The sequence below is a fragment of the Coregonus lavaretus genome, assembly GCF_964263955.1.
Source record: "Coregonus lavaretus genome assembly, contig: HAP1_SCAFFOLD_1242, whole genome shotgun sequence".
NCBI classification, from domain to species: domain Eukaryota; kingdom Metazoa; phylum Chordata; class Actinopteri; order Salmoniformes; family Salmonidae; genus Coregonus; species Coregonus lavaretus.
In genome coordinates, this window is record NW_028157793.1 from 28956 (window position 1) to 55461 (window position 26506).

At 41.9% G+C, this 26506-nt stretch overlaps 1 protein-coding gene across 2 annotated transcripts in view; it reads right to left on the bottom strand.

Annotated features, from left to right (window-relative positions):
- Positions 1-3750: 3750 nt before the first annotated feature.
- The window catches only part of LOC311124922 (uncharacterized protein), a 50338-nt gene continuing 27582 nt past the window's right edge, over positions 3751-26506 (bottom strand). The window contains exons 1-6 of one of the 2 annotated variants that reach the window (XM_084199017.1): positions 25694-26111; positions 20544-20645; positions 18149-20260; positions 17799-17935; positions 17550-17659; positions 3751-4830 (exon numbers count right to left, since the gene is read on the bottom strand). In XM_084199017.1, coding sequence (XP_084055143.1) covers positions 4698-4830; positions 17550-17659; positions 17799-17935; positions 18149-20260; positions 20544-20645; positions 25694-25841 — 2742 coding nt within the window. In that variant the 5' untranslated portion in view covers positions 25842-26111 and the 3' untranslated portion in view covers positions 3751-4697. Of the gene's footprint in view, positions 4831-17549; positions 17660-17798; positions 17936-18148; positions 20261-20543; positions 20646-25693; positions 26112-26506 lie in introns of those variants that run through there. The other variant, XM_084199018.1, reaches the window with a different exon arrangement.

Consider the following 26506-nt stretch of genomic DNA (forward strand, 5'->3'; position numbering starts at 1 on the left):
ATGGCTCCCAATCAGAGACAACCAGCAAACAGCTGACACTCGTTGCCTCTGATTGGGAGTCACTCAGGCCAACATAGAAAAACACAACCTAGAACACCCAACATAGAAACAGAACACATAGAATAAACACACCCTGGCTCAACAAATAGAGTCCCAGAGCCAGGGTGTGACACTAATACTGCATGGCATGGAAAATAAAGTTTCCACAAGGAATTTACGACCGGTCATAAAACTGGCCCCCAGGAAAGGGGGTGTTCAAACCTTTGTCTAGCCGGCATCTTTAATCCTCAGCCCATGAGGGCAAGTCATGACAACTCCATGTTAGATCAAATATTATACAGTAGAGAACAGTCCTTCTAGACTCCATGTTAGATCAACGATTATACATTAGAGAGATCAGTTCACTGTAGTGTTACTGTACATATTTTGTTTTATTTTGATTATCTGTATTATATACTTCTTATGTCATGTACTTGACAAAGTAAACTGAATAAGCAGGAAATAGCTCATGATTGAAAGAAGCTAAAGGAGCAACCATACTGTATCTACCATGTAAAATACTGTATCTACCATGTAACATAATGTATCTACCATGTAACATACTGTATCTACCATGTAACATACTGTATCTACCATGTAACATATTGTATCTACCATGTAACATACTGTGTCTACCATGTAACATACTGTATCTACCATGTAACATACTGTGTGTACCATGTAACATACTGTATCTACCATGTAACATACTGTATCTACCATGTAGCATATTGTATCTACCATGTAACATACTGTATCTACTATGTAACATACTGTATCTACCATGTAACATACTGTGTCTACCATGTAACATACTGTATCTACCATGTAGCATATTGTATCTACCATGTAACATACTGTATCTACTATGTAATATACTGTGTCTACCATGTAACATACTGTATATAACATGTAACATACTGTATCTACCATGTAACATACTGTGTCTACCATGTAACATAATGTATCTACTATGTAACATACTGTATCTACCATGTAACATACTGTATCTACTATGTAACATACTGTATATACCATGTAACATACTGTATCTACCATGTAACATACTGTGTCTACCATGTAGCATATTGTATCTACCATGTAACATACTGTGTCTACCATGTAACATACTGTGTATACCATGTAACATACTGTGTCTACCATGTAACATACTGTATCTACTATGTAACATACTGTATATACCATGTAACATACTGTATCTACCATGTAACATACTGTATCTACCATGTAACATGCTGTATCTACTATGTAACATACTGTATCTACCATGAAACATACTGTGTCTACAATGTAACATACTGTATCTACCATGCAACATACTGTATCTACCATGTAACATACTGTGTCTACCATGTAACATACTGTATCTACCATGTAACATACTGTATCTACCATGTAACATACTGTATATACCATGTAACACATAGCATCATATCTAATTAATTTATAACAGGAAATCTTACCAGGCAGGGATTGCTTGACAGCTGCTATTGAATGATGGACACAGAGAAATATGTGTATTTTGATTTGTGATTATTTGTCTGTGTGTGTGTGTGTGTGTGTTCATTTTTCTTCCATTCTAGCAAATAGTCTATGGTCTTCAGACCCTCATTAACATAGTTAGCAGTACAGAGAGACTATCAAGGAGAATCATATTTAGCAGAACAGAGAGACTATCTAGAATAATTATATTTAGCAGTACAGAGAGACTACCTAGAAGAATCCTATTTCTCCCAGATCCATCTGTATTGATAGGAACAGTCATTGTCCCACCATTCTCCTGAGTCTGATGACCAGGAGTAGAAATACGCACAGTTCTCAGCAAAATAATGACAAAGCATAAACAGGTTTTTCAAAAATGTATACATAAGTATTCAGACCTTTTACTCAGTACTTTGTTGAAGCAATTTTGGCAGATTTTACAGCCTTCAGTCTCCTAGGGTATGACGCTACGAGCTTGGCACACCTGTATTTGGGGAGTTTCTCCCATTCTTCTCTGCAGATCATCTCAAGCTCTGTCAGGTTGGATGGGGAGTGTCGCTGCACAGCTATTTTCAGGTCTCACCAGAGACGTTCGATCGGGTTCAAATCCGGGCTCTGGCTGGGCCACTCAAGGACATTCAGAGACTTGTCCCAAAGCCACTCCTGTGTTGTCTTGGCTGTGTGTTTAGGGTCGTTGTCCTGTTGGAAGGTGAACCTTCGCCCCAGTCTGAGGTCCTGAACACTCTCGAGCAGGTTTTCATCAAGGATCTCTCTGTACTTTGCTCTGTTCATCTTTCCCTCGATCCTGACTAGTCTCCCAGTCCATGCCGCTGAAAAACATCACCACAGCATGATGCTGCCACCATCATGCTTCACCGTAGGGATGGTTCCAGGTTTCCTCCAGACTTGTTTCTCATGGTCTGAGAGTCTTTAGGTGCCTTTTGGCAAACTCCAAGCGGGCTGTCGTGTTTTTCAGCGGCAATATCATTCACACCATTTGAAACTCTGGCGGTCCACTTCCTTTTAAACTTTAAGCGGTGGTTTAAACTGAGACTCTGATATGATGTTGCCACCAGCAGCAGGGTGAACAGTAGATAGCTTAATGCAAGACGGTGAACTCACAAAGAATAACTGCTGTCTCCTGTGTGACATTGACACCAGAGAGAATAGTTATTCAGAGATGACTCTGTCTTTCTACGGTCAACATTTACTTCCTCTTCCTCTTCCTCATTCTCTATCTACATCAGAACAAGCTGGCGGACAATAACTGCACTGCACACTACTCTAACATCTCCCTGTTTATCAGAGGACTGTATGGTGTCACAGAAGTGTAGAAGTGTGAATGGGTGTGACTACAGCTCTGTGTGGGAGTCAGCGTGTCACATGCTTCTTACTGGAAAAAAGGCAAATGACTTACTGGAAATTGCATGTTGATCATTTGCATAAGACTCCCATTGACCCCCACATCTCTGGATGGTTAACATGACCATTTGTGGCAGTGTGTATTGACCTCAGAACACCGGTTCACCACTTCAGGACACCGGTTCACCACCCCAGAACACCGGTACACCACCTCAGGACACCAGTTCACCACTGTTAGTTATTGATCTTGTAATCAGATAGTGGACAGTTAGTTATTGATCTTGTCATCAGATAGTGGACAGTTAGTTATTGATCCTGTCATCAGATAGTGGACAGTTAGTTCTCTCTCGCTCTCTCTCGCTCTCTCTCGCTCTCTCACGCTCTCTCTCGCTCTCGCTCTCTCTATATATTTGACCATGAATGAGGACTTTGAAACCAGTGATTTGTGACCCTCTTTCTATAGCGACGGTCATCAATATTGTTAAAAGGTTTTAGAAGCAATTCTAATAAATGGCCAATGGCTGAAGATACTCCAAACTTTTAGCATTTGTATAATCCATCAAATATGTTCTGAATTACAGCACATACAATATGTTACTGGCACGGACAAATAATGAATGGAGTTCAGGGATTTTGGTGTGAATTCAGGTATTACATTTATTGTACAATTTCAAATAAATATCATGTAAGAATGCACTCATATATATACATTTTGTTATTGTATCATGTATTTGTATTTTTTTTTTTAATAAAGAAAATGATATTTCAGTCACCTCTGTTGTTTCATGAATTACTGTGTTGTCTTGTTCTCTTGCATAATTCAACAAGTGTGTCAGTGAGGGGATTAGTTTATCTGGCCCGGGTTACCACGTTGGGAGGAGTTTGAACCGGGTGAAAAGTGATTGCATTCCTTTTGGAGCCGGGCTGCCTCCCAGGCATGAATCAGGTGCCGATGGCAAAGTCGGCTCAAAACAAAAGTGACGTAAATAAGCACATGGAGAAATTAGTAGCATTCTGTGTTTTCACATGCAAATGAAGTGATTGCTTTTGATAAAAAGGCTTTAAATGCCTTCCAAAGTAAATCTAGTTTGAAAATTCAAACGTTTATTTAATGGAAAAAGAGATGTTGTATGTTTCTTGACGATGCATGATGCTGCTTTGTTGACAACATGACCGTGGGGCGCAGATTACTGTTTGATTTGAGAAAGGTGCTCCTCCCTCCCCGCTTTAGCCCAATGACGTGACGGCCCATTGTCCAGTTCAACCCGGGCCAGCGTAATAGATCTCACCTCAATAGCAGGATACCCTGTTTCGCATGTTATTTTGGCATTAATTCATGTCACATATCAGTTTGCAAACAATTAATAAAGCCGCATACAAACGTGTTCTCTTTCTTGCGTAAGGCAGCGCCTAAATGCAGGTGTTTCAGCCTCGCTCAGTGCTTTCTGGGGTGGTGGGGCAGCCAGCGGAATATACAGAGAGTACGCTTTGGTAATGTTCTCTAGTTGCGCCGTGATTGGTTCAGTGTTCTGTCACTCACTATATAACCGCAGAATTTGTATTTATTGTTAATTTAACTAGGCAAGTCAGTTAAGAACAAATTATAGATACAAGGTATCAGTGCTCATCGTTACACAACAAGTCGGAAATCACAAATTCAACAATGAGCGGTTTGGAAGGAATCAGTGGCTAACTGCAAGCGTTGCACATCACTCGCTATTTTGTTTGGTCCAAGTCTGGGTTTAAGGATTTAAAACATCTGTCTGAAATGGTCTCTATCAGTACAGAGAATCCTATTTCTCACAGATCCATCTGTATTGATCAGAACAGCCAGAGTCCCACCATTCTCCTGAGTCTGATGACCAGGAGTAGAAAAACGCACAGTTCTCAGCTACACCACCATTAGGCTCTCCACTGTTCCAATACCTGTAGAAGAAACAACACATAGAATCAGGCTGTCCACTGTTCCTGTACCTGTAGAAGAAACAACACATAGAATCAGGCTGTCCACTGTTCCAATACCTGTAGTAGAAACAACACATAGAATCAGGCTGTCCACTTTTCCAGTACCTGTAGAAGAAACAACACATAGAATCAGGCTGTCCACTGTTCCAGTACCTGTAGAAGAAACAACACATAGAATCAGGCTGTCCACTGTTCCAGTACCTGTAGAAGAAACAACACATAGAATCAGGCTGTCCACTGTTCCAATACATGTAGAAGAAAAAACACTTAGAATCAGGCTGTCCACTGTTCCAATACCTGTAGAAGAAACAACACATATAATCAGGCTGTCCACTGTTCCAATACCTGTAGAAGAAACAACACATAGAATCAGGCTGTCCACTGTTCCAACACCTGTAGAAGAAACAAAACATAGAATAAGGCTGTCCACTGTTCCAATACCTGTAGACGAAACAACACATAGAATCAGGCTGTCCACTTTTCCAGTACCTATAGAAGAAACAACACATAGAATCAGGCTGTCCACTGTTCCAGTACCTGTAGAAGAAACAACACATAGAATCAGGCTGTCCACTGTTCTTGTACCTGTAGAAGAAACAACACATAGAATCAGGCTGTCCACTGTTCCAATACATGTAGAAGAAAAAACACATATAATCAGGCTGTCCACTGTTCCAATACCTGTAGAAGAAACAACACATATAATCAGGCTGTCCACTGTTCCAATACCTGTGGAAGAAACAACACATAGAATCAGGCTGTCCACTGTTCCAACACCTGTAGAAGAAACAAAACATAGAATCAGGCTGTCCACTGTTCCAATACCTGTAGAAGAAACAACACATAGAATCAGGCTGTCCACTTTTCCAGTACCCGTAGAAGAAACAACACATAGAATCAGGCTGTCCACTGTTCCAGTACCTGTAGATGAAACAACACATAGAATCAGGCTGTCCACTGTTCCAACACCTGTAAAAGAAACAAAACATAGAATCAGGCTGTCCACTGTTCCAATACCTGTAGAAGAAACAACACATAGAATCAGGCTGTCCACTTTTCCAGTACCTGTACAAGAAACAACACATAGAATCAGGCTGTCCACTGTTCCAGTACCTGTAGAAGAAACAACACATAGAATCAGGCTGTCCACTGTTCCAATACCTGTAGAAGAAACAACACATAGAATCAGGCTGTCCACTGTTACAATACCTGTAGAAGAAGCAACACATAGAATCAGGCTGTCCACTGTTCCAACACCTGTAGAAGAAACAAAACATCGAATCAGGCTGTCCACTGTTCCAATACCTGTAGAAGAAACAACACATAGAATCAGGCTGTCCACTTTTCCAGTACCTGTAGAAGAAACAACACATAGAATCAGGCTGTCCACTTTTCCAGTACCTGTAGAAGAAACAACACATAGAACCAGGCTGTCCACTGTTCCAGTACCTGTAGAAGAAACAACACATAGAATCAGGCTGTCCACTGTTCTTGTACCTGTAGAAGAAACAACACATAGAATCAGGCTGTCCACTGTTCCAATACATGTAGAAGAAAAAACACATAGAATCAGGCTGTCCACTGTTCCAATACCTGTAGAAGAAACAACACATAGAATCAGGCTGTCCACTGTTCCAATACCTGTAGAAGAAACAACACATAGAATCAGGCTGTCCACTGTTCCAACACCTGTAGAAGAAACAAAACATAGAATCAGGCTGTCCACTGTTCCAAAACCTTCAGAAGAAACAACACATAGAATCAGGCTGTCCACTTTTCCAGTACCTGTAGAAGAAACAACACATAGAATCAGGCTGTCCACTGTTCCAGTACCTGTAGAAGAAACAACACATAGAATCAGGCTGTCCACTGTTCCAATACCTGTAGAAGAAACAACACATATAATCAGGCTGTCCACTGTTCCAATACCTGTAGAAGAAACAACACATAGAATCAGGCTGTCCACTGTTCCAATACCTGTAGAAGAAACAACACATAGAATCAGGCTGTCCACTGTTCCAATACCTGTAGAAGAAACAACACATATAATCAGGCTGTCCACTGTTCCAATACCAGTAGAAGAAACAACACATAGAATCAGGCTCCCAACTGTTCCAATACCTGTAGAAGAAACAACACATATAATCAGGCTGTCCACTGTTCCAATACCTGTAGAAGAAACAACACATAGAATCAGGCTGTCCACTGTTCCAATACCTGTAGAAGAAACAAAACATATAATCAGGCTGTCCACTGCTCCAATACCTGTAGAAGAAACAACACATATAATCAGGCTGTCCACTGTTCCTGTACCTGTAGAAGAAACAACACATCGAATCAGGCTGTCCACTGTTCCAATACCTGTAGAAGAAACAACACATAGAATCAGGCTGTCCACTTTTCCAGTACCTGTAGAAGAAACAACACATATAATCAGGCTGTCCACTGTTCCAGTACCTGTAGAAGAAACAACACATAGAATCAGGCTGTCCACTGTTCCAGTACCTGTTGAAGAAACAACACATAGAATCAGGCTGTCCACTGTTCCAATACATGTAGAAGAAAAAACACATAGAATCAGGCTGTCCACTGTTCCAATATCTGTAGAAGAAACAACACATAGAATCAGGCTGTCCACTGTTCCAATACCTGTAGAAGAAACAACACATATAATCAGGCTGTCCACTGTTCCAACACCTGTAGAAGAAACTAAACATAGAATCAGGCTGTCCACTGTTCCAACACCTGTAGACGAAACAACACATAGAATCAGGCTGTCCACTGTTCCAACACCTGTAGAAGAAACAACACATAGAATCAGGCTGTCCACTGTTCCAATACATGTAGAAGAAAAAACACATAGAATCAGGCTGTCCACTGTTCCAATACCTGTAGAAGAAACAACACATAGAATCAGGCTGTCCACTGTTCCAATACCTGTAGAAGAAACAACACATAGAATCAGGCTGTCCACTGTTCCAACACCTGTAGAAGAAACAAAACATAGAATCAGGCTGTCCACTGTTCCAAAACCTGTAGAAGAAACAACACATAGAATCAGGCTGTCCACTTTTCCAGTACCTGTAGAAGAAACAACACATAGAATCAGGCTGTCCACTGTTCCAGTACCTGTAGAAGAAACAACACATAGAATCAGGCTGTCCACTGTTCCAATACCTGTAGAAGAAACAACACATATAATCAGGCTGTCCACTGTTCCAATACCTGTAGAAGAAACAACACATAGAATCAGGCTGTCCACTGTTCCAATACCAGTAGAAGAAACAACACATAGAATCAGGCTGTCCACTGTTCCAATACCTGTAGAAGAAACAACACATAGAATCAGGCTGTCCACTGTTCCAATACCTGTAGAAGAAACAACACATAGAATCAGGCTGTCCACTGTTCCAATACCTGTAGAAGAAACAACACATATAATCAGGCTGTCCACTGTTCCAATACCAGTAGAAGAAACAACACATAGAATCAGGCTGCCAACTGTTCCAATACCTGTAGAAGAAACAACACATATAATCAGGCTGTCCACTGTTCCAATACCTGTAGAAGAAACAACACATAGAATCAGGCTGTCCACTGTTCCAATACATGTAGAAGAAACAACACATATAATCAGGCTGTCCACTGCTCCAATACCTGTAGAAGAAACAACACATATAATCAGGCTGTCCACTGTTCCTGTACCTGTAGAAGAAACAACACATCGAATCAGGCTGTCCACTGTTCCAATACCTGTAGAAGAAACAACACATAGAATCAGGCTGTCCACTTTTCCAGTACCTGTAGAAGAAACAACACATATAATCAGGCTGTCCACTGTTCCAGTACCTGTAGAAGAAACAACACATAGAATCAGGCTGTCCACTGTTCCAGTACCTGTTGAAGAAACAACACATAGAATCAGGCTGTCCACTGTTACAATACCTGTAGAAGAAGCAACACATAGAATCAGGCTGTCCACTGTTCCAACACCTGTAGAAGAAACAAAACATCGAATCAGGCTGTCCACTGTTCCAATACCTGTAGAAGAAACAACACATAGAATCAGGCTGTCCACTTTTCCAGTACCTGTAGAAGAAACAACACATAGAATCAGGCTGTCCACTTTTCCAGTACCTGTAGAAGAAACAACACATAGAACCAGGCTGTCCACTGTTCCAGTACCTGTAGAAGAAACAACACATAGAATCAGGCTGTCCACTGTTCTTGTACCTGTAGAAGAAACAACACATAGAATCAGGCTGTCCACTGTTCCAATACATGTAGAAGAAAAAACACATAGAATCAGGCTGTCCACTGTTCCAATACCTGTAGAAGAAACAACACATAGAATCAGGCTGTCCACTGTTCCAATACCTGTAGAAGAAACAACACATAGAATCAGGCTGTCCACTGTTCCAACACCTGTAGAAGAAACAAAACATAGAATCAGGCTGTCCACTGTTCCAAAACCTTCAGAAGAAACAACACATAGAATCAGGCTGTCCACTTTTCCAGTACCTGTAGAAGAAACAACACATAGAATCAGGCTGTCCACTGTTCCAGTACCTGTAGAAGAAACAACACATAGAATCAGGCTGTCCACTGTTCCAATACCTGTAGAAGAAACAACACATATAATCAGGCTGTCCACTGTTCCAATACCTGTAGAAGAAACAACACATAGAATCAGGCTGTCCACTGTTCCAATACCTGTAGAAGAAACAACACATAGAATCAGGCTGTCCACTGTTCCAATACCTGTAGAAGAAACAACACATATAATCAGGCTGTCCACTGTTCCAATACCAGTAGAAGAAACAACACATAGAATCAGGCTCCCAACTGTTCCAATACCTGTAGAAGAAACAACACATATAATCAGGCTGTCCACTGTTCCAATACCTGTAGAAGAAACAACACATAGAATCAGGCTGTCCACTGTTCCAATACCTGTAGAAGAAACAAAACATATAATCAGGCTGTCCACTGCTCCAATACCTGTAGAAGAAACAACACATATAATCAGGCTGTCCACTGTTCCTGTACCTGTAGAAGAAACAACACATCGAATCAGGCTGTCCACTGTTCCAATACCTGTAGAAGAAACAACACATAGAATCAGGCTGTCCACTTTTCCAGTACCTGTAGAAGAAACAACACATATAATCAGGCTGTCCACTGTTCCAGTACCTGTAGAAGAAACAACACATAGAATCAGGCTGTCCACTGTTCCAGTACCTGTTGAAGAAACAACACATAGAATCAGGCTGTCCACTGTTCCAATACATGTAGAAGAAAAAACACATAGAATCAGGCTGTCCACTGTTCCAATATCTGTAGAAGAAACAACACATAGAATCAGGCTGTCCACTGTTCCAATACCTGTAGAAGAAACAACACATATAATCAGGCTGTCCACTGTTCCAACACCTGTAGAAGAAACTAAACATAGAATCAGGCTGTCCACTGTTCCAACACCTGTAGACGAAACAACACATAGAATCAGGCTGTCCACTGTTCCAACACCTGTAGAAGAAACAACACATAGAATCAGGCTGTCCACTGTTCCAATACATGTAGAAGAAAAAACACATAGAATCAGGCTGTCCACTGTTCCAATACCTGTAGAAGAAACAACACATAGAATCAGGCTGTCCACTGTTCCAATACCTGTAGAAGAAACAACACATAGAATCAGGCTGTCCACTGTTCCAACACCTGTAGAAGAAACAAAACATAGAATCAGGCTGTCCACTGTTCCAAAACCTGTAGAAGAAACAACACATAGAATCAGGCTGTCCACTTTTCCAGTACCTGTAGAAGAAACAACACATAGAATCAGGCTGTCCACTGTTCCAGTACCTGTAGAAGAAACAACACATAGAATCAGGCTGTCCACTGTTCCAATACCTGTAGAAGAAACAACACATATAATCAGGCTGTCCACTGTTCCAATACCTGTAGAAGAAACAACACATAGAATCAGGCTGTCCACTGTTCCAATACCAGTAGAAGAAACAACACATAGAATCAGGCTGTCCACTGTTCCAATACCTGTAGAAGAAACAACACATAGAATCAGGCTGTCCACTGTTCCAATACCTGTAGAAGAAACAACACATAGAATCAGGCTGTCCACTGTTCCAATACCTGTAGAAGAAACAACACATATAATCAGGCTGTCCACTGTTCCAATACCAGTAGAAGAAACAACACATAGAATCAGGCTGCCAACTGTTCCAATACCTGTAGAAGAAACAACACATATAATCAGGCTGTCCACTGTTCCAATACCTGTAGAAGAAACAACACATAGAATCAGGCTGTCCACTGTTCCAATACATGTAGAAGAAACAACACATATAATCAGGCTGTCCACTGCTCCAATACCTGTAGAAGAAACAACACATATAATCAGGCTGTCCACTGTTCCTGTACCTGTAGAAGAAACAACACATCGAATCAGGCTGTCCACTGTTCCAATACCTGTAGAAGAAACAACACATAGAATCAGGCTGTCCACTTTTCCAGTACCTGTAGAAGAAACAACACATATAATCAGGCTGTCCACTGTTCCAGTACCTGTAGAAGAAACAACACATAGAATCAGGCTGTCCACTGTTCCAGTACCTGTTGAAGAAACAACACATAGAATCAGGCTGTCCACTGTTCCAATACATGTAGAAGAAAAAACACATAGAATCAGGCTGTCCACTGTTCCAATATCTGTAGAAGAAACAACACATAGAATCAGGCTGTCCACTGTTCCAATACTTGTAGAAGAAACAACACATATAATCAGGCTGTCCACTGTTCCAACACCTGTAGAAGAAACTAAACATAGAATCAGGCTGTCCACTGTTCCAACACCTGTAGACGAAACAACACATAGAATCAGGCTGTCCACTGTTCCAACACCTGTAGAAGAAACAACACATAGAATCAGGCTGTCCACTGTTCCAGTACCTGTAGAAGAAACAACACATAGAATCAGGCTGTCCACTGTTCCAATACCTGTAGAAGAAACAACACATAGAATCAGGCTGTCCACTGTTCCAATACCTGTAGAATAAACAACACATAGAATCAGGCTGTCCACTGTTCCAACACCTGTAGAAGAAACAAAAAATAGAATCAGGCTCTCCACTGTTCCAATACCTGTAGAAGAAACAACACATAGAATCAGGCTGTCCACTTTTCCAGTACCTGTAGAAGAAACAAGACTTAGAATCAGGCTGTCCACTGTTCCAGTACCTTTAGAAGAAACAACACATAGAATCAGGCTGTCCACTGTTCCAGTACCTGTAGAAGAAACAACACATAGAATCAGGCTGTCCACTGTCCCAATACCTGTAGAAGAAACAACACATAGAATCAGGCTGTCCACTGTTCCAATACCTGTAGAAGAAACAACACATATAATCAGGCTGTCCACTGTTCCAATACCTGTAGAAGAAACAACACATAGAATCAGGCTGTCCACTGTTCCAACACCTGTAGAAGAAACAACACATATAATCAGGCTGTCCACTGTTCCAATACCTGTAGAAGAAACAACACATAGAATCAGGCTGTCCACTGTTCCAGTACCTGTAGAAGAAACAACACATAGAATCAGGCTGTCCACTGTTCCAATACCTGTAGAAGAAACAACACATATAATCAGGCTGTCCACTGTTCCAATACCTGTAGAAGAAACAACACATATAATCAGGCTGTCCACTGTTCCAATACCAGTAGAAGAAACAACACATAGAATCAGGCTGTCCACTGTTCCAATACCTGTAGAAGAAACAACACATATAATCAGGCTGTCCACTGTTCCAATACCTGTAGAAGAAACAACACATAGAATCAGGCTGTCCACTGTTCCAATATAAGGTAGAAGAAACAACACATAGAATCAGGCTGTCCACTGTTCCTGTACCCATAGAAGAAACAACACATAGAATCAGGCTGTCCACTGTTCCAATACCTGTAGAAGAAACAACACATAGAATCAGGCTGTCCACTTTTCCAGTACCTGTAGAAGAAACAACACATAGAATCAGGCTGTCCACTGTTCCAGTACCTGTAGAAGAAACAACACATAGAATCAGGCTGTCCACTGTTCCAGTACCTGTAGAAGAAACAACACATAGAATCAGGCTGTCCACTGTTCCAATACATGTAGAAAAAAAAACATAGAATCAGGCTGTCCACTGTTCCAATATCTGTAGAAGAAACAACACATATAATCAGGCTGTCCACTGTTCCAATACCTGTAGAAGAAACAACACATAGAATCAGGCTGTCCACTGTTCCAACACCTGTAGAAGAAACAAAACATAGAATCAGGCTGTCCACTGTTCCAATACCTGTAGACGAAACAACACATAGAATCAGGCTGTCCACTTTTCCAGTACCTGTAGAAGAAACAACACATAGAATCAGGCTGTCCACTGTTCCAGTACCTGTAGAAGAAACAACACATAGAATCAGGCTGTCCACTGTTCCAGTACCTGTAGAAGAAACAACACATAGAATTAGGCTGTCCACTGTTCCAATACCTGTAGAAGAAACAAATTATAGAATCAGGCTGTCCACTGTTCCAACACCTGTAGACGAAACAACACATAGAATCAGGCTGTCCACGTTTCCAGTACCTGTAGAAGAAACAACACATAGAATCAGGCTGTCCACTGTTCCAGTACCTGTAGAAGAAACAACACATAGAATCAGGTTGTCCACTGTTCCAACACGTGTAGAAGAAACAACACATAGAATCAGGCTGTCCACTGTTCCAATACCTGTAGAAGAAACAACACATAGATTCAGGCTGTCCACTTTTCCAGTACCTGTAGAAGAAACAACACATAGAATCAGGCTGTCCACTGTTCCAGTACCTGTAGAAGAAACAACACATAGAATCAGGCTGTCCACTGTTCCAGTACCTGTAGAAGAAACAACACATAGAATCAGGCTGTCCACTGTTCCAATACCTGTAGAAGAAACAACACATAGAATCAGGCTGTCCACTGTTCCAATACCTGTAGAAGAAACAACACATATAATCAGGCTGTCCACTGTTCCAATACCTGTAGAAAAAACAACACATAGAATCAGGCTGTCCACTGTTCCAACACCTGTAGAAGAAACAACACATAGAATCAGGCTGTCCACTGTTCCAATACCTGTAGAAGAAACAACACATAGAATCAGGCTGTCCACTGTTCCAGTACCTGTAGAAGAAACAACACATAGAATCAGGCTGTCCACTGTTCCAATACCTGTAGAAGAAAAAACACATAGAATCAGGCTGTCCACTGTTCCAATACCTGTAGAAGAAACAACACATAGAATCAGGCTGTCCACTGTTCCAATACCAGTAGAAGAAACAACACATAGAATCAGGCTGCCCACTGTTCCAATACCTGTAGAAGAAACAACACATATAATCAGGCTTTCCACTGTTCCAATACCTGTAGAAGAAACAACACATAGAATCAGGCTGTCCACTGTTCCAAAACCTGTAGAAGAAACAACACATAGAATCAGGCTGTCCACTGCTCCAATACCTGTAGAAGAAACAACACATATAATCAGGCTGTCCACTGTTCCTGTACCTGTAGAAGAAACAACACATAGAATCAGGCTGTCCACTGTTCCAATACCTGTAGAAGAAACAACACATAGAATCAGGCTGTCCACTTTTCCAGTACCTGTAGAAGAAACAACACATATAATCAGGCTGTCCACTGTTCCAGTACCTGTAGAAGAAACAACACATAGGATCAGGCTGTCCACTGTTCCAGTACCTGTAGAAGAAACAACACATAGAATCAGGCTGTCCACTGTTCCAATACATGTAGAAGAAAAAACACATAGAATCAGGCTGTCCACTGTTCCAATATCTGTAGAAGAAACAACACATAGAATCAGGCTGTCCACTGTTCCAATACCTGTAGAAGAAACAACACATATAATCAGGCTGTCCACTGTTCCAACACCTGTAGAAGAAACAAAACATAGAATCAGGCTGTCCACTGTTCCAACACCTGTAGACGAAACAACACATAGAATCAGGCTGTCCACTTTTCCAGTACCTGTAGAAGAAACAACACATAGAATCAGGCTGTCCACTATTCCATTACCTGTAGAAGAAACAACACATAGAATCAGGCTGTCCACTGTTCCAATACCTGTAGAAGAAACAACACATAGAATCAGGCTGTCCACTGTTCCAATACCTGTAGAAGAAACAACACATAGAATCAGGCTGTCCACTGTTCCAACACCTGTAGAAGAAACAAAAAATAGAATCAGGCTGTCCACTGTCCCAATACCTGTAGAAGAAACAACACATAGAATCAGGCTGTCCACTTTTCCAGTACCTGTAGAAGAAACAACACATAGAATCAGGCTGTCCACTGTTCCAGTACCTTTAGAAGAAACAACACATATAATCAGGCTGTCCACTGTTCCAGTACCTGTAGAAGAAACAACACATAGAATCAGGCTGTCCACTGTTCCAATACCTGTAGAAGAAACAACACATAGAATCAGGCTGTCCACTGTTCCAATACCTGTAGAAGAAACAACACATATATTCAGGCTGTCCACTGTTCCAATACCTGTAGAAGAAACAACACATAGAATCAGGCTGTCCACTGTTCCAATACCTGTAGAAGAAACAACACATAGAATCAGGCTGTCCACTGTTCCTGTACCCGTAGAAGAAACAACACATAGAATCAGGCTGTCCACTGTTCCAGTACCTGTAGAAGAAACAACACATAGAATCAGGCTGTCCACTTTTCCAGTACCTGTAGAAGAAACAACACATAGAATCAGGCTGTCCACTGTTCCAGTACCTGTAGAAGAAACAATACATAGAATCAGGCTGTCCACTGTTCCAGTACCTGTAGAAGAAACAACACATAGAATCAGGCTGTCCACTGTTCCAATACATGTAGAAAAAAAAAAAACATAGAATCAGGCTGTCCACTGTTCCAATATCTGTAGAAGAAACAACACATAGAATCAGGCTGTCCACTGTTCCAATACCTGTAGAAGAAACAACACATAGAATCAGGCTGTCCACTGTTCCAACACCTGTAGAAGAAACAAAACATAGTATCAGGCTGTCCACTGTTCCAATACCTGTAGACGAAACAACACATAGAATCAGGCTGTCCACTTTTCCAGTACCTGTAGAAGAAACAACACATAGAATCAGGCTGTCCACTGTTCCAGTACCTGTAGAAGAAACAACACATAGAATCAGGCTGTCCACTGTTCCAGTACCTGTAGAAGAAACAACACATAGAATCAGGCTGTCCACTGTTCCAATACCTGTAGAAGAAACAACACATATAATCAGGCTGTCCACTTTTCCAGTACCTGTAGAAGAAACAACACATAGAATCAGGCTGTCCACTGTTCCAGTACCTTTAGAAGAAACAACACATATAATCAGGCTTTCCACTGTTCCAGTACCTGTAGAAGAAACAACACATAGAATCAGGCTGTCCACTGTTCCAATACCTGTAGAAGAAACAACACATAGAATCAGGCTGTCCACTGTTCCAATACCTGTAGAAGAAACAACACATATATTCAGGCTGTCCACTGTTCCAATACCTGTAGAAGAAACAACACATAGAATCAGGCTGTCCACTGTTCCAACACCTGTAGAAGAAACAACACATAGAATCAGGCTGTCCACTGTTCCAGTACTTATAGAAGAATCAACACATAGAATCAGGCTGTCCACTGTTCCAGTACCTGTAGAAGAAACAACACATATAATCAGGCTGTCCACTTTTCCAATACCTGTAGAAGAAACAACACATAGAATCAGGCTGTCCACTGTTCCAATACCTGTAGAAGAAACAACACATAGAATCAGGCTGTCCACTGTTCCTGTACCCGTAGAAGAAACAACACATAGAATCAGGCTGTCCACTGTTCCAATACCTGTAGAAGAAACAACACATAGAATCAGGCTGTCCACTTTTCCAGTACCTGTAGAAGAAACAACACATAGAATCAGGCTGTCCACTGTTCCAGTACCTGTAGAAGAAACAACACATAGAATCAGGCTGTCCACTGTTCCAGTACCTGTAGAAGAAAGAACACATAGAATCAGGCTGTCCACTGTTCCAATACATGTAGAAAAAAAAAAAACATAGAATCAGGCTGTCCACTGTTCCAATATCTGTAGAAGAAACAACACATAGAATCAGGCTGTCCACTGTTCCAATACCTGTAGAAGAAACAACACATAGAATCAGGCTGTCCACTGTTCCAACACCTGTAGAAGAAACAAAACATAGTATCAGGCTGTCCACTGTTCCAATACCTGTAGACGAAACAACACATAGAATCAGGCTGTCCACTTTTCCAGTACCTGTAGAAGAAACAACACATAGAATCAGGCTGTCCACTGTTCCAGTACCTGTAGAAGAAACAACACATAGAATCAGGCTGTCCACTATTCCAGTACCTGTAGAAGAAACAACACATAGAATCAGGCTGTCCACTGTTCCAATACCTGTAGAAGAAACAACACATATAATCAGGCTGTCCACTATTCCAATACCTGTAGAAGAAACAACACAATCTGGATGTCCAGTCAGAGCCTAATACTCTGAACAGTGATTTCATAATGACACAGATTTAAATAAATGTCTTACGTTTGGGTCCGTAGTGTGTTGTCCACCCATTTCCAGGTCCCCTCAGTAACAGAGTCAGTCAGACCAATCCAGACATATTTCTTTACTCCACATAACCAATTGACAAATGTCTGTAGTTGTGGGAGAGAGACAACATTGTTAATACATAGCCATTACCTCTCTCTCTCTCTCTCTCTCTCTCTCTCTCTCTCTCTCTCTCTCTCTCTCTCTCTCTCTCTCTCTCTCTCTTTCTCTCTCTCTCTCACACACCTGTTTGTCTTGGCTGTTGATGATCACCAGGTCTGCTCCTCTATCTCTGCAGTCCTGTCTGCTCCTCTCCCAGGTGTTCTTCTTAGTAGAGATGTAGTAACAACGGCTACCAAGCTTCTTCCATCCTTGCGGACACTCTTTAAGTTGAAAATGTCTCGCTTTAGTCACTTTAATATCACATTGAATTAAGTCTCAATCAAACACTTGAGGAAGACAGGGCACTAACTAATGGTCGGTTTGGAAGTCATTAGATTTTTCCTTTAATGTAAGTTGAATTGCCTGTTTATAAGTGGCATGTGAACTGATACAGAGACTGTCAAACAGAACAGTCATTAGACAATTTCCCTCACCTTTCTCAACCAAAGATTGTTTCAGACGTTCTGTCTCTTTTTTTAGTTGTTCTCTCTCTTTGGTCAGGGTGTTGTAGCTGGTCTGTAACTGGTCTCTCTCTTTGGTCAGGGTGTTGTAGCTGGTCTGTAGCTGGTCTCTCTCTTTGGTCAGAGTGTTGGATCTGGTCTGTAGCTGGTCTCTCTCTTTGGTCAGAGTGTTGTATCTGGTCTGTAGCTGGTCTCTCTCTTTGGTCAGGGTGTTGTATCTGGTCTGTTGCTGGTCTCTTTCTTCGGTCAGGGTGTTGGAACTGGTCTGTAGATCGTCTCTCTCTTTGGTCAGGGTGTTGGAACTGATCTGCAACTGGTCTCTCTCTTTGGTCAGGGTGTTGTATCTGGTCTGTAGCTGGTCTCTCTCTTTGGTCAGGGTGTTGTATCTGGTCTGTTGCTGGTCTCTCTCTTTGGTCAGGGTGTTGTATCTGGTCTGTTGCTGGTCACTTTCTTCGGTCAGGGTGTTGGAACTGATCTGCAACTGGTCTCTCTCTTTGGTCAGGGTGTTGTAACTGATCTGCAACTGGTCTCTCTCTTTGGTCAGGGTGTTGTATCTGGTCTGTAGATGGTCTCTCTCTTTGGTCAGGGTGTTACAGCTGGTCTGTAACTGGTCTCTCTCTGTAGTCAGGGTGTTGTTTCTGGTCTGTAGCTGGTCTCTCTCTTTGGTCAGAGTGTTGGATCTGGTCTGTAGCTGGTCTCTCTCTTTGGTCAGAGTGTTGTATCTGGTCTGTAGCTGGTCTCTCTCTTTGGTCAGGGTGTTGTTTCTGGTCTGTAGCTGGTCTCTCTCTTTGGTCAGGGTGTTGGATCTGGTCTGTAGCTGGTCTCTCTCTTTGGTCAGAGTGTTGTAACTGGTCTGTAGCTGGTCTCTCTCTTTGGTCAGGGTGTTGTAACTGATCTGCAACTGGTCTCTCTCTTTGGTCAGGGTGTTGTATCTGGTCTGTAGATGGTCTCTCTCTTTGGTCAGGGTGTTGTATCTGGTCTGTTGCTGGTCTCTGCCTGCAGTCAGGGTGTTGGAACTGGTCTGTAGCTGGTCTCTTTCTTCGGTCAGGGTGTTGTAGCTGGTCTGTAGCTGGTCTCTCTCTTTGGTCAGGGTGTTGGAACTGATCTGCAACTGGTCTCTCTCTTTGGTCAGGGTGTTGGAACTGATCTGCAACTGGTCTCTCTCTTTGGTCAGGGTGTTGTAACTGATCTGCAACTGGTCTCTCTCTTTGGTCAGGGTGTTGTATCTGGTCTGTAGCTGGCCACTCTCTTTGGTCAGAGTGTTGGAACTGATCTGCAACTGGTCTCTCTCTTTGGTCAGGGTGTTGTAACTGATCTGCAACTGGTCTCTCTCTTTGGTCAGGGTGTTGTATCTAGTCTGTAGCTGATCTCTTACTTTGGTCAGGGTGTTATAGCTGGTCTGTAGCTGGTCTCTCTCTTTGGTCAAGGTGTTATAGCTGGTCTGTAACTGGTCTCTCTCTGTAGTCAGGGTGTTGTTTCTGGTCTGTAGCTGGTCTCTCTCTTTGGTCAGAGTGTTGGATCTGGTCTGTAGCTGATCTCTTTCTTTGGTCAGAGTGTTGTAACTGGTCTGTAGCTGGTCTCTCTCTTTGGTCAGGGTGTTGTAACTGGTCTGTAGCTGGTCTCTCTCTTTGGTCAGGGTGTTGTAACTGGTCTGTAGATGGTCTCTCTCTTTGGTCAAGGTGTTATAGCTGATCTGTAACTGGTCTCTCTCTGTAGTCAGGGTGTTGTTTCTGGTCTGTAGCTGGTATCTCTCTTTGGTCAGAGTGTTTGATCTGGTCTGTAGCTGGTCTCTTTCTTTGGTCAGAGTTTTGTAACTGGTCTGTAGCTGGTCTCTCTCTTTGGTCAGGGTGTTGTAGCTGGTCTGTAACTGGTCTCTCTCTTTGGTCATGGTCTTGTAACTGGTCTGTAGCTGGTCTCTCTCTTTGGTCAGGGTGTTGTAGCTGGTCTGTAACTGGTCTCTCTCTGTAGTCAGGGTGTTGTTGCTGGTCTGTAGCTGGTCTCTCTCTTCAGTCAGGTTGTTGCCGCTGGTCTGTAACTGGTCTCTCTCTTTGGTCAGGGTGTTGGATCTGGTTAATTGGTTTCGCTCTGTGAAATAATACCATCAACGACCAAGGTAACAGTGGAAAAGTTAATCTATCATTACCAGGGTTGGGTTCAATTGCATTTCAATTCCAGTCTATTCAGGAAGTACACTGGATTTCCAAGTCCAATTCTCTTCAATATTTTTCAATGAGGACAATGTGGAATTGGAATTGGAATTTGGTGTACTTTCTGAATTGAATTGAATGGAGTTGAAATGGAATTGATCCCTGGTCATAACACCACTGATGATTAAGAGAAAGTTTGATTGAGAACATATCAAACTCACGGTAGAGCAACAGGCCTATGATCCCAGCCAATAGGAGAACACACAGCAGCCCCAGACTCACTGCAGCAGCTCCAGAGGATCTCTTCCACCACTGATAAAACACTGAAGCACAAATTATTACCATAAGAACTTGCTCTTTATCAGCGTAGTATTTGCATCGACTGTTGTGTCCATTTGCTCTTTGAAGCACCGAGGAAAAAACACAAACTTGACATGGGACAGAACACCAGAACTGAGTTCCAGCACCTCACAGTTTCTACTGCTTGAGTTCCAGAACCTCTTACAGAACATTGTCTTAAACATATTGCAGAGTTCAGGCACCCAAAATGAGTACTGGCACCTATTTCAGTCCAAATCAAATCAAATTTTCATTTTTCACATGCTTCATAAACAACAGGTGCAGACTAAAAGTGAAATGCTTACTTATGGGTCCTTTTCCAACAATGCAGAGTAAAAAATAATAACAAATACACAGTGAATAACGAATAACATGAACAAGTAAAAATAACATGGATATATACAGTGAGTACCAGTACCGAGTTCATGTGCACGGATACGAGGTCATCAGAAAGTGACTTTTTTCACATTTTGTTGTGTTACAGTCTAAATAAATAGAAATATGTCACTGGCCTGGTCTGGAGTTACGTTTTTAGAAATGTTTACAAATTAATAAAAAATGAAAAGCTGAAATGTCTCGAGTCAATAAGTATTCAACCCCTTTGTTATGGCAAGCCTTAATACGTTCAGGAGTAAAAAGTTGTTTAACAAGTCACATAATACGTTGCATGGACTCAATCTGTGTGCAATAGTAGTGATTTTTGAATGACTACCTCATCTCTGTACCCCACACCTACAATTATCTGTAAGGTCCCTCCTCAGTTGAGCAGTGAATTTCAAACACAGATTCAACCACAAAGACCAGGGTGGTGTTCCAATGCCTCGCAAAGAAGGGCACCTATTGGTAGATGGGTAAACTAAAAAAAACAGAGCTGTACAGAATAAAAATATTCCTAAACATGTTTGCAACAAGGCACTTGTAGTGTCTGAACAATTTACAATTTTGCTGACGTTTGCAAATGGTTTTAGAAGATGTTGACTCAGCTTGAGGAAGCATCTGGAGAGCATTTCTATAGGGGCACCCCAAAACAGAGGAAGTCTGTTAGGTGGAGTCCTGGGATTGGTCTGTAGGGGAAAACACCCATATCAGGTTACATAGGATATATATACTATGGTTTGGGACAAAGGAGGGGAGAATAACACATTAGAGATTGGGGCCGGTTGTTCTCCAGATGTCTGCAGGAGTCTGTAAATTGGCGCTGAGATCTTCAATGTAATAAATAATTATAATCGAGGACAGTGTCAGCGGATTTCTTGTTCTCACATCATCTCAGCATCGTTTTCTCGACACTACACACTAAAGTAATAATGCAAAACATGTGGCAAAGCAATTAACATTTTGTCCTCAATACAAAGTGTTATGTTTGGGACAAATCCAATACAACACATTACTGAGTACCACTCTCCATAGTTTTTCAGGAAAAAAAAGAAACTGACTGGATTTAAACACAGGCAAAATCCTAGACGAAAACCTGGTTCAGTCTGCTTTCCACCAGACACTTGGAGATGAATTCACCATTCAACAAGACAATAACCTAAAACGCAAGGCCACAAGAAGTTTGCAGAGTTACAGTTTACTTAAATCTGCTTGAAAATCTATGGCAAGACTTGAAAATGGTTTTCTAGCAATGATCAACAACGAATTTGACAGATGAAAAGAATAAATGGGCAGATAGTGTACAATCCAGGTGTGTAAAAGCTCTTAGAGACTTACCCAGAGACTCACAGCTGTAATCGCTGCCAAAGGTGATTCTAACATGTATTGACTCAGGGGTGTGAATACATATGTAAATTAGATATTTCATTTTCAAAAAATGTGCTAAAATGTCTTACATGTTTGCACTGCATCATTATGGGGTATTGTGGGTAGATTTTGTCCATTTTGAATACCAGTGTTGTAGTACTCATCCGGTCTCGAGACCACACAGTGTCTCGTGCTTGGCTCGATGTTGGATACATTTGTACTTTTGGTCTTGACTCTGTCTTGGACAGTGAGGACTCGTACTTTTCTTCCTGAGACCAGCATAAAACCGCTTCGCCAGGCCAAATACAGTGGGGAGAACAAGTATTTGATAGACTGCCGATTTTGCAGGTTTTCCTACTTACAAAGCATGTAGAGGTCTGTAATTTTTATCATAGGTACACTTCAAATCCAGAAATCCAGAAAATCACATTGTATGATTTTTAAGTAATTAATTTGCATTTTATTGCATGACATAAGTATTTGATACAAAAGAAAAGCAGACCTTAATATTTGGTACAGAAACCTTTGTTTGCAATTACAGAGATCATACGTTTCCTGTAGGTCTTGACCAGGTTCGCACACACTGCAGCAGGGATTTTGGCCCACTCCTCCATACAGACCTTCTCCAGATCCTTCAGGTTTCAGGGCTGTCGCTGGGCAATACGGACTTTCAGCTCCCTCCAAAGATGTTCGATTGGGTTCAGGTCTGGAGACTGGCTAGGCCACTCCAGGACCTTGAGATGCTTCTTACAGAGCCACTCCTTAGTTGCCCTGGCTGTGTGTTTCGGGTCGTTGTCATGCTGGAAGACCCAGCCACGACCCATCTTCAATGCTCTTACTGAGGGAAGGAGGTTGTTGGCCAAGATCTCGCGATACATGGCCCCATCCATCCTCCCCTCAATACGGTGCAGTCGTCCTGTCCCCTTGGCAGAAAAGCATCCCCAAAGAATGATGTTTCCACCTCCATGCTTCACAGTTGGGATGGTGTTCTTGGGGTTGTACTCATCCTTCTTCTTCCTCCAAACACGGTGAGTGGAGTTTAGACCAAAAAGCTATATTTTTGTCTCATCAGACCACATGACCTTCTCCCATTCCTCCTCTGGATCATCCAGATGGTCATTGGCAAACTTCAGACAGGCCTGGACATGCGCTGGCTTGAGCAGGGGGACCTTGCGTGCGCTGCAGGATTTGAATCCATGACGGCGTAGTGTGTTACTAATGGTTTTCTTTGAGACTGTGGTCCCAGCTCTCTTCAGGTCATTGACCAGGTCCTGCCGTGTAGTTCTGGGCTGATCCCTCACCTTCCTCATGATCATTGATGCCCCACGAGGTGAGATCTTGCATGGAGCCCCAGACCGAGGGTGATTGATGGTCATCTTGAACTTTTCCATTTTCTAATAATTGCGCCAACAGTTGTTGCCTTCTCACCAAGCTGCTTGCCTATTGTCCTGTAGCCCATCCCAGCCTTGTGCAGGTCTACAATTTAATCCCTGATGTCCTTACACAGCTCTCTGGTCTTGGCCATTGTGGAGAGGTTGGAGTCTGCTTGATTGAGTGTGTGGACAGGTGTCTTTTATACAGGAAACGAGTTCAAACAGGTGCAGTTAATACAGGTAATGAGTGGAGAACAGGAGGGCTTCTTAAAGAAAAACTAACAGGTCTGTGAGAGCCGGAATTCTTACTGGTTGGTAGGTGATCAAATACTTATGTCATGCAATAAAATGCAAATTAATTACTTTAAAATCATCCAATGAGATTTTCTGGATTTTTGTTTTAGATTCTGTCTCTCACAGTTGCAGTGTACCTATGATAAAAATTACAGACCTCTACATGCTTTGTAAGTAGGAAAACCTGCAAAATCGGCAGTGTATCAAATAATTGTTCTCCCCACTGTATATACACTCCGTTCTTGATACATTAATATCTTAACAGCCTTATCTATTACAGACATGTTTGCGCAAACCTATAGGCCTTCAGTTTGTGACAGGTTCGTGATTCTTAAAGGACAGCAACCGTAACCACTCATGTAAGAGACTTTTTGTAAAACACAAAGGGCCAGTGGTGTAGTGGAGGGGATACGCCCACTTTTGTTTCAGTGGTATACTCACTTTTAATCCCTACTGATGCGTATCATGGAGGTATGCGACTTATCAATTATGTAGTACAATAGAGAAATCATTCACAAAGTAGACAACACAATCGTAAAGCAAGTGAAATATATTCACACAGGGTGGCTTTCCTTCACTGGGTGGGCCGTTTGGGAACTTTTGGGCACCAAAAAAAATATTGCTATCTGGTTGTAAATCACAGCTGGCCTGGTATATTGTTTGCTGACTACATTCAAGATGCACCGTTTCAATATTCTGGACAAAAACAAATAAATATAACTAAGGCTGGGTATGTCAATACAATCAAACTAGCAAGGGCAATGATCACAAGTCAGTCATAACGTCGCTAATAGGCTAGCGGATCTATTTATGTAGCAAGCAGTACTGAGGATATGAAGAGGCAGGACGCAGGAATCAACAATGTAAAGGTTTGCTTTAACACTGAGCAAGAGAACAACAACAAGCGAGTACAAGACATGACACTAACAATCACACACAACACAACACTGAACAGCCCAGGGCTATATAGGGGTGGTGATGAGATGATGAGGTGCAGGTGCGCTGGAGGTGATTAGGGTGCGTTGGGTTTCCATTCCTGTGTTTGCGGAGGTGGTACGGCTCAGACCGGTGGCTCAGTAGACCGGCGAATCAGAGCGCCAGGAGGGGAGCAACGGGAGGAGACGTGACAGATGATACTACTATGTATGCTGTGGCCCCGACTGGTGATCCGGCTGTGTCAAAACTACAGTCAGATTTTATAGCTATGCAGGAATCCCTTGCTGATTTTAAAACGTGTGCTTAATACGAGCAAAATGGAGAAGACGTGACACTAACGTTACTTTCTGAAAGAACTGTACATGGAGGTAGGGGTCAAGTAACTAGGCAACAGGATATATAATAGACAGTAGCAACAGTGTGTGTGTGTGTGTGTGTGTGTGTGTGTGTGTGTGTGTGTGTGTGTGTGTGTGTGTGTATGTGTGTCTGTGTGTGTGTGTGTGTGTGTGTGTGTGTGTGTGTGTGTGTGTGTGTGTGTGTGTGTGTGTGTGTGTGTGTGTGTGTGTGTGTGTGTGTGTGTGTGTGGGTGTGGGTGTGGGTGTGTGTGTGTGTGTGTGTGTGTGTGTGTGTGTGTAGGGGTATACGTATGTGTCAGTATCAAGCACTATACCAGGATAAACTGTTACCTGATGGTTGATCACCAACTCCATCCTTCCTGCAGGGCTTGATGGGTGTTTCGTTGCTGTATATACAATCATCAATATCCATGGTCTTCATTTCATTAGGTGCTTTGCCTTTAAATCCATCTCTGTTTCCATAGTTTGCCTCTGACATCTTTACAGACTTGTGCTCAAATGCAGTAACTTCTACTCTTGTAACTTCTACTGTTGTAACTTCTACTGTTGTAACTTCTACTGTTGTAACTTCTACTGTTGTAATTTCTATGGTTGTAACTTCTGCTGTTGTAACTTCTACTGTTGTAACTTCTACTGTTGTAACTTCTACTGTTGTAACTTCTACTGTTGTAACTTCTACGGTTGTAACTTCTACTGTTGTAACTTCTACGGTTGTAACGTCTGCTGTTATCTCAGTTGTAGGTTTGTGTCTGTTCACTTCACCGCTGGAGCCTCTGTGTGACTCAGCCTGATGTAAGAGACAGTTTTAACTGTCAACCTCATTAAAGGGGAAACTGTCTAACCAATAGTATGACACTAACCACCACCACGTGACGCCAACCTTATTTTCTTTGTTTTCCACAGTGTAGATTAGTTTGTATACTTAGTTTCTATTAGTTTAGTTTTCCACAGTGTAGATTAGTTTGTATATTTAGTTTCTATTAGTTTAGTTTACCACAGTGTAGATTAGTTTGTATATTTAGTTTCTATTAGTTTAGTTTTCCACAGTGTAGATTAGTTTTACCATGAGATTAAAGCGTATGTCGCACATCACCTCTTCACATGAGAGGCATTTGAACGTAATAGTTTTTTATTTTATCAACG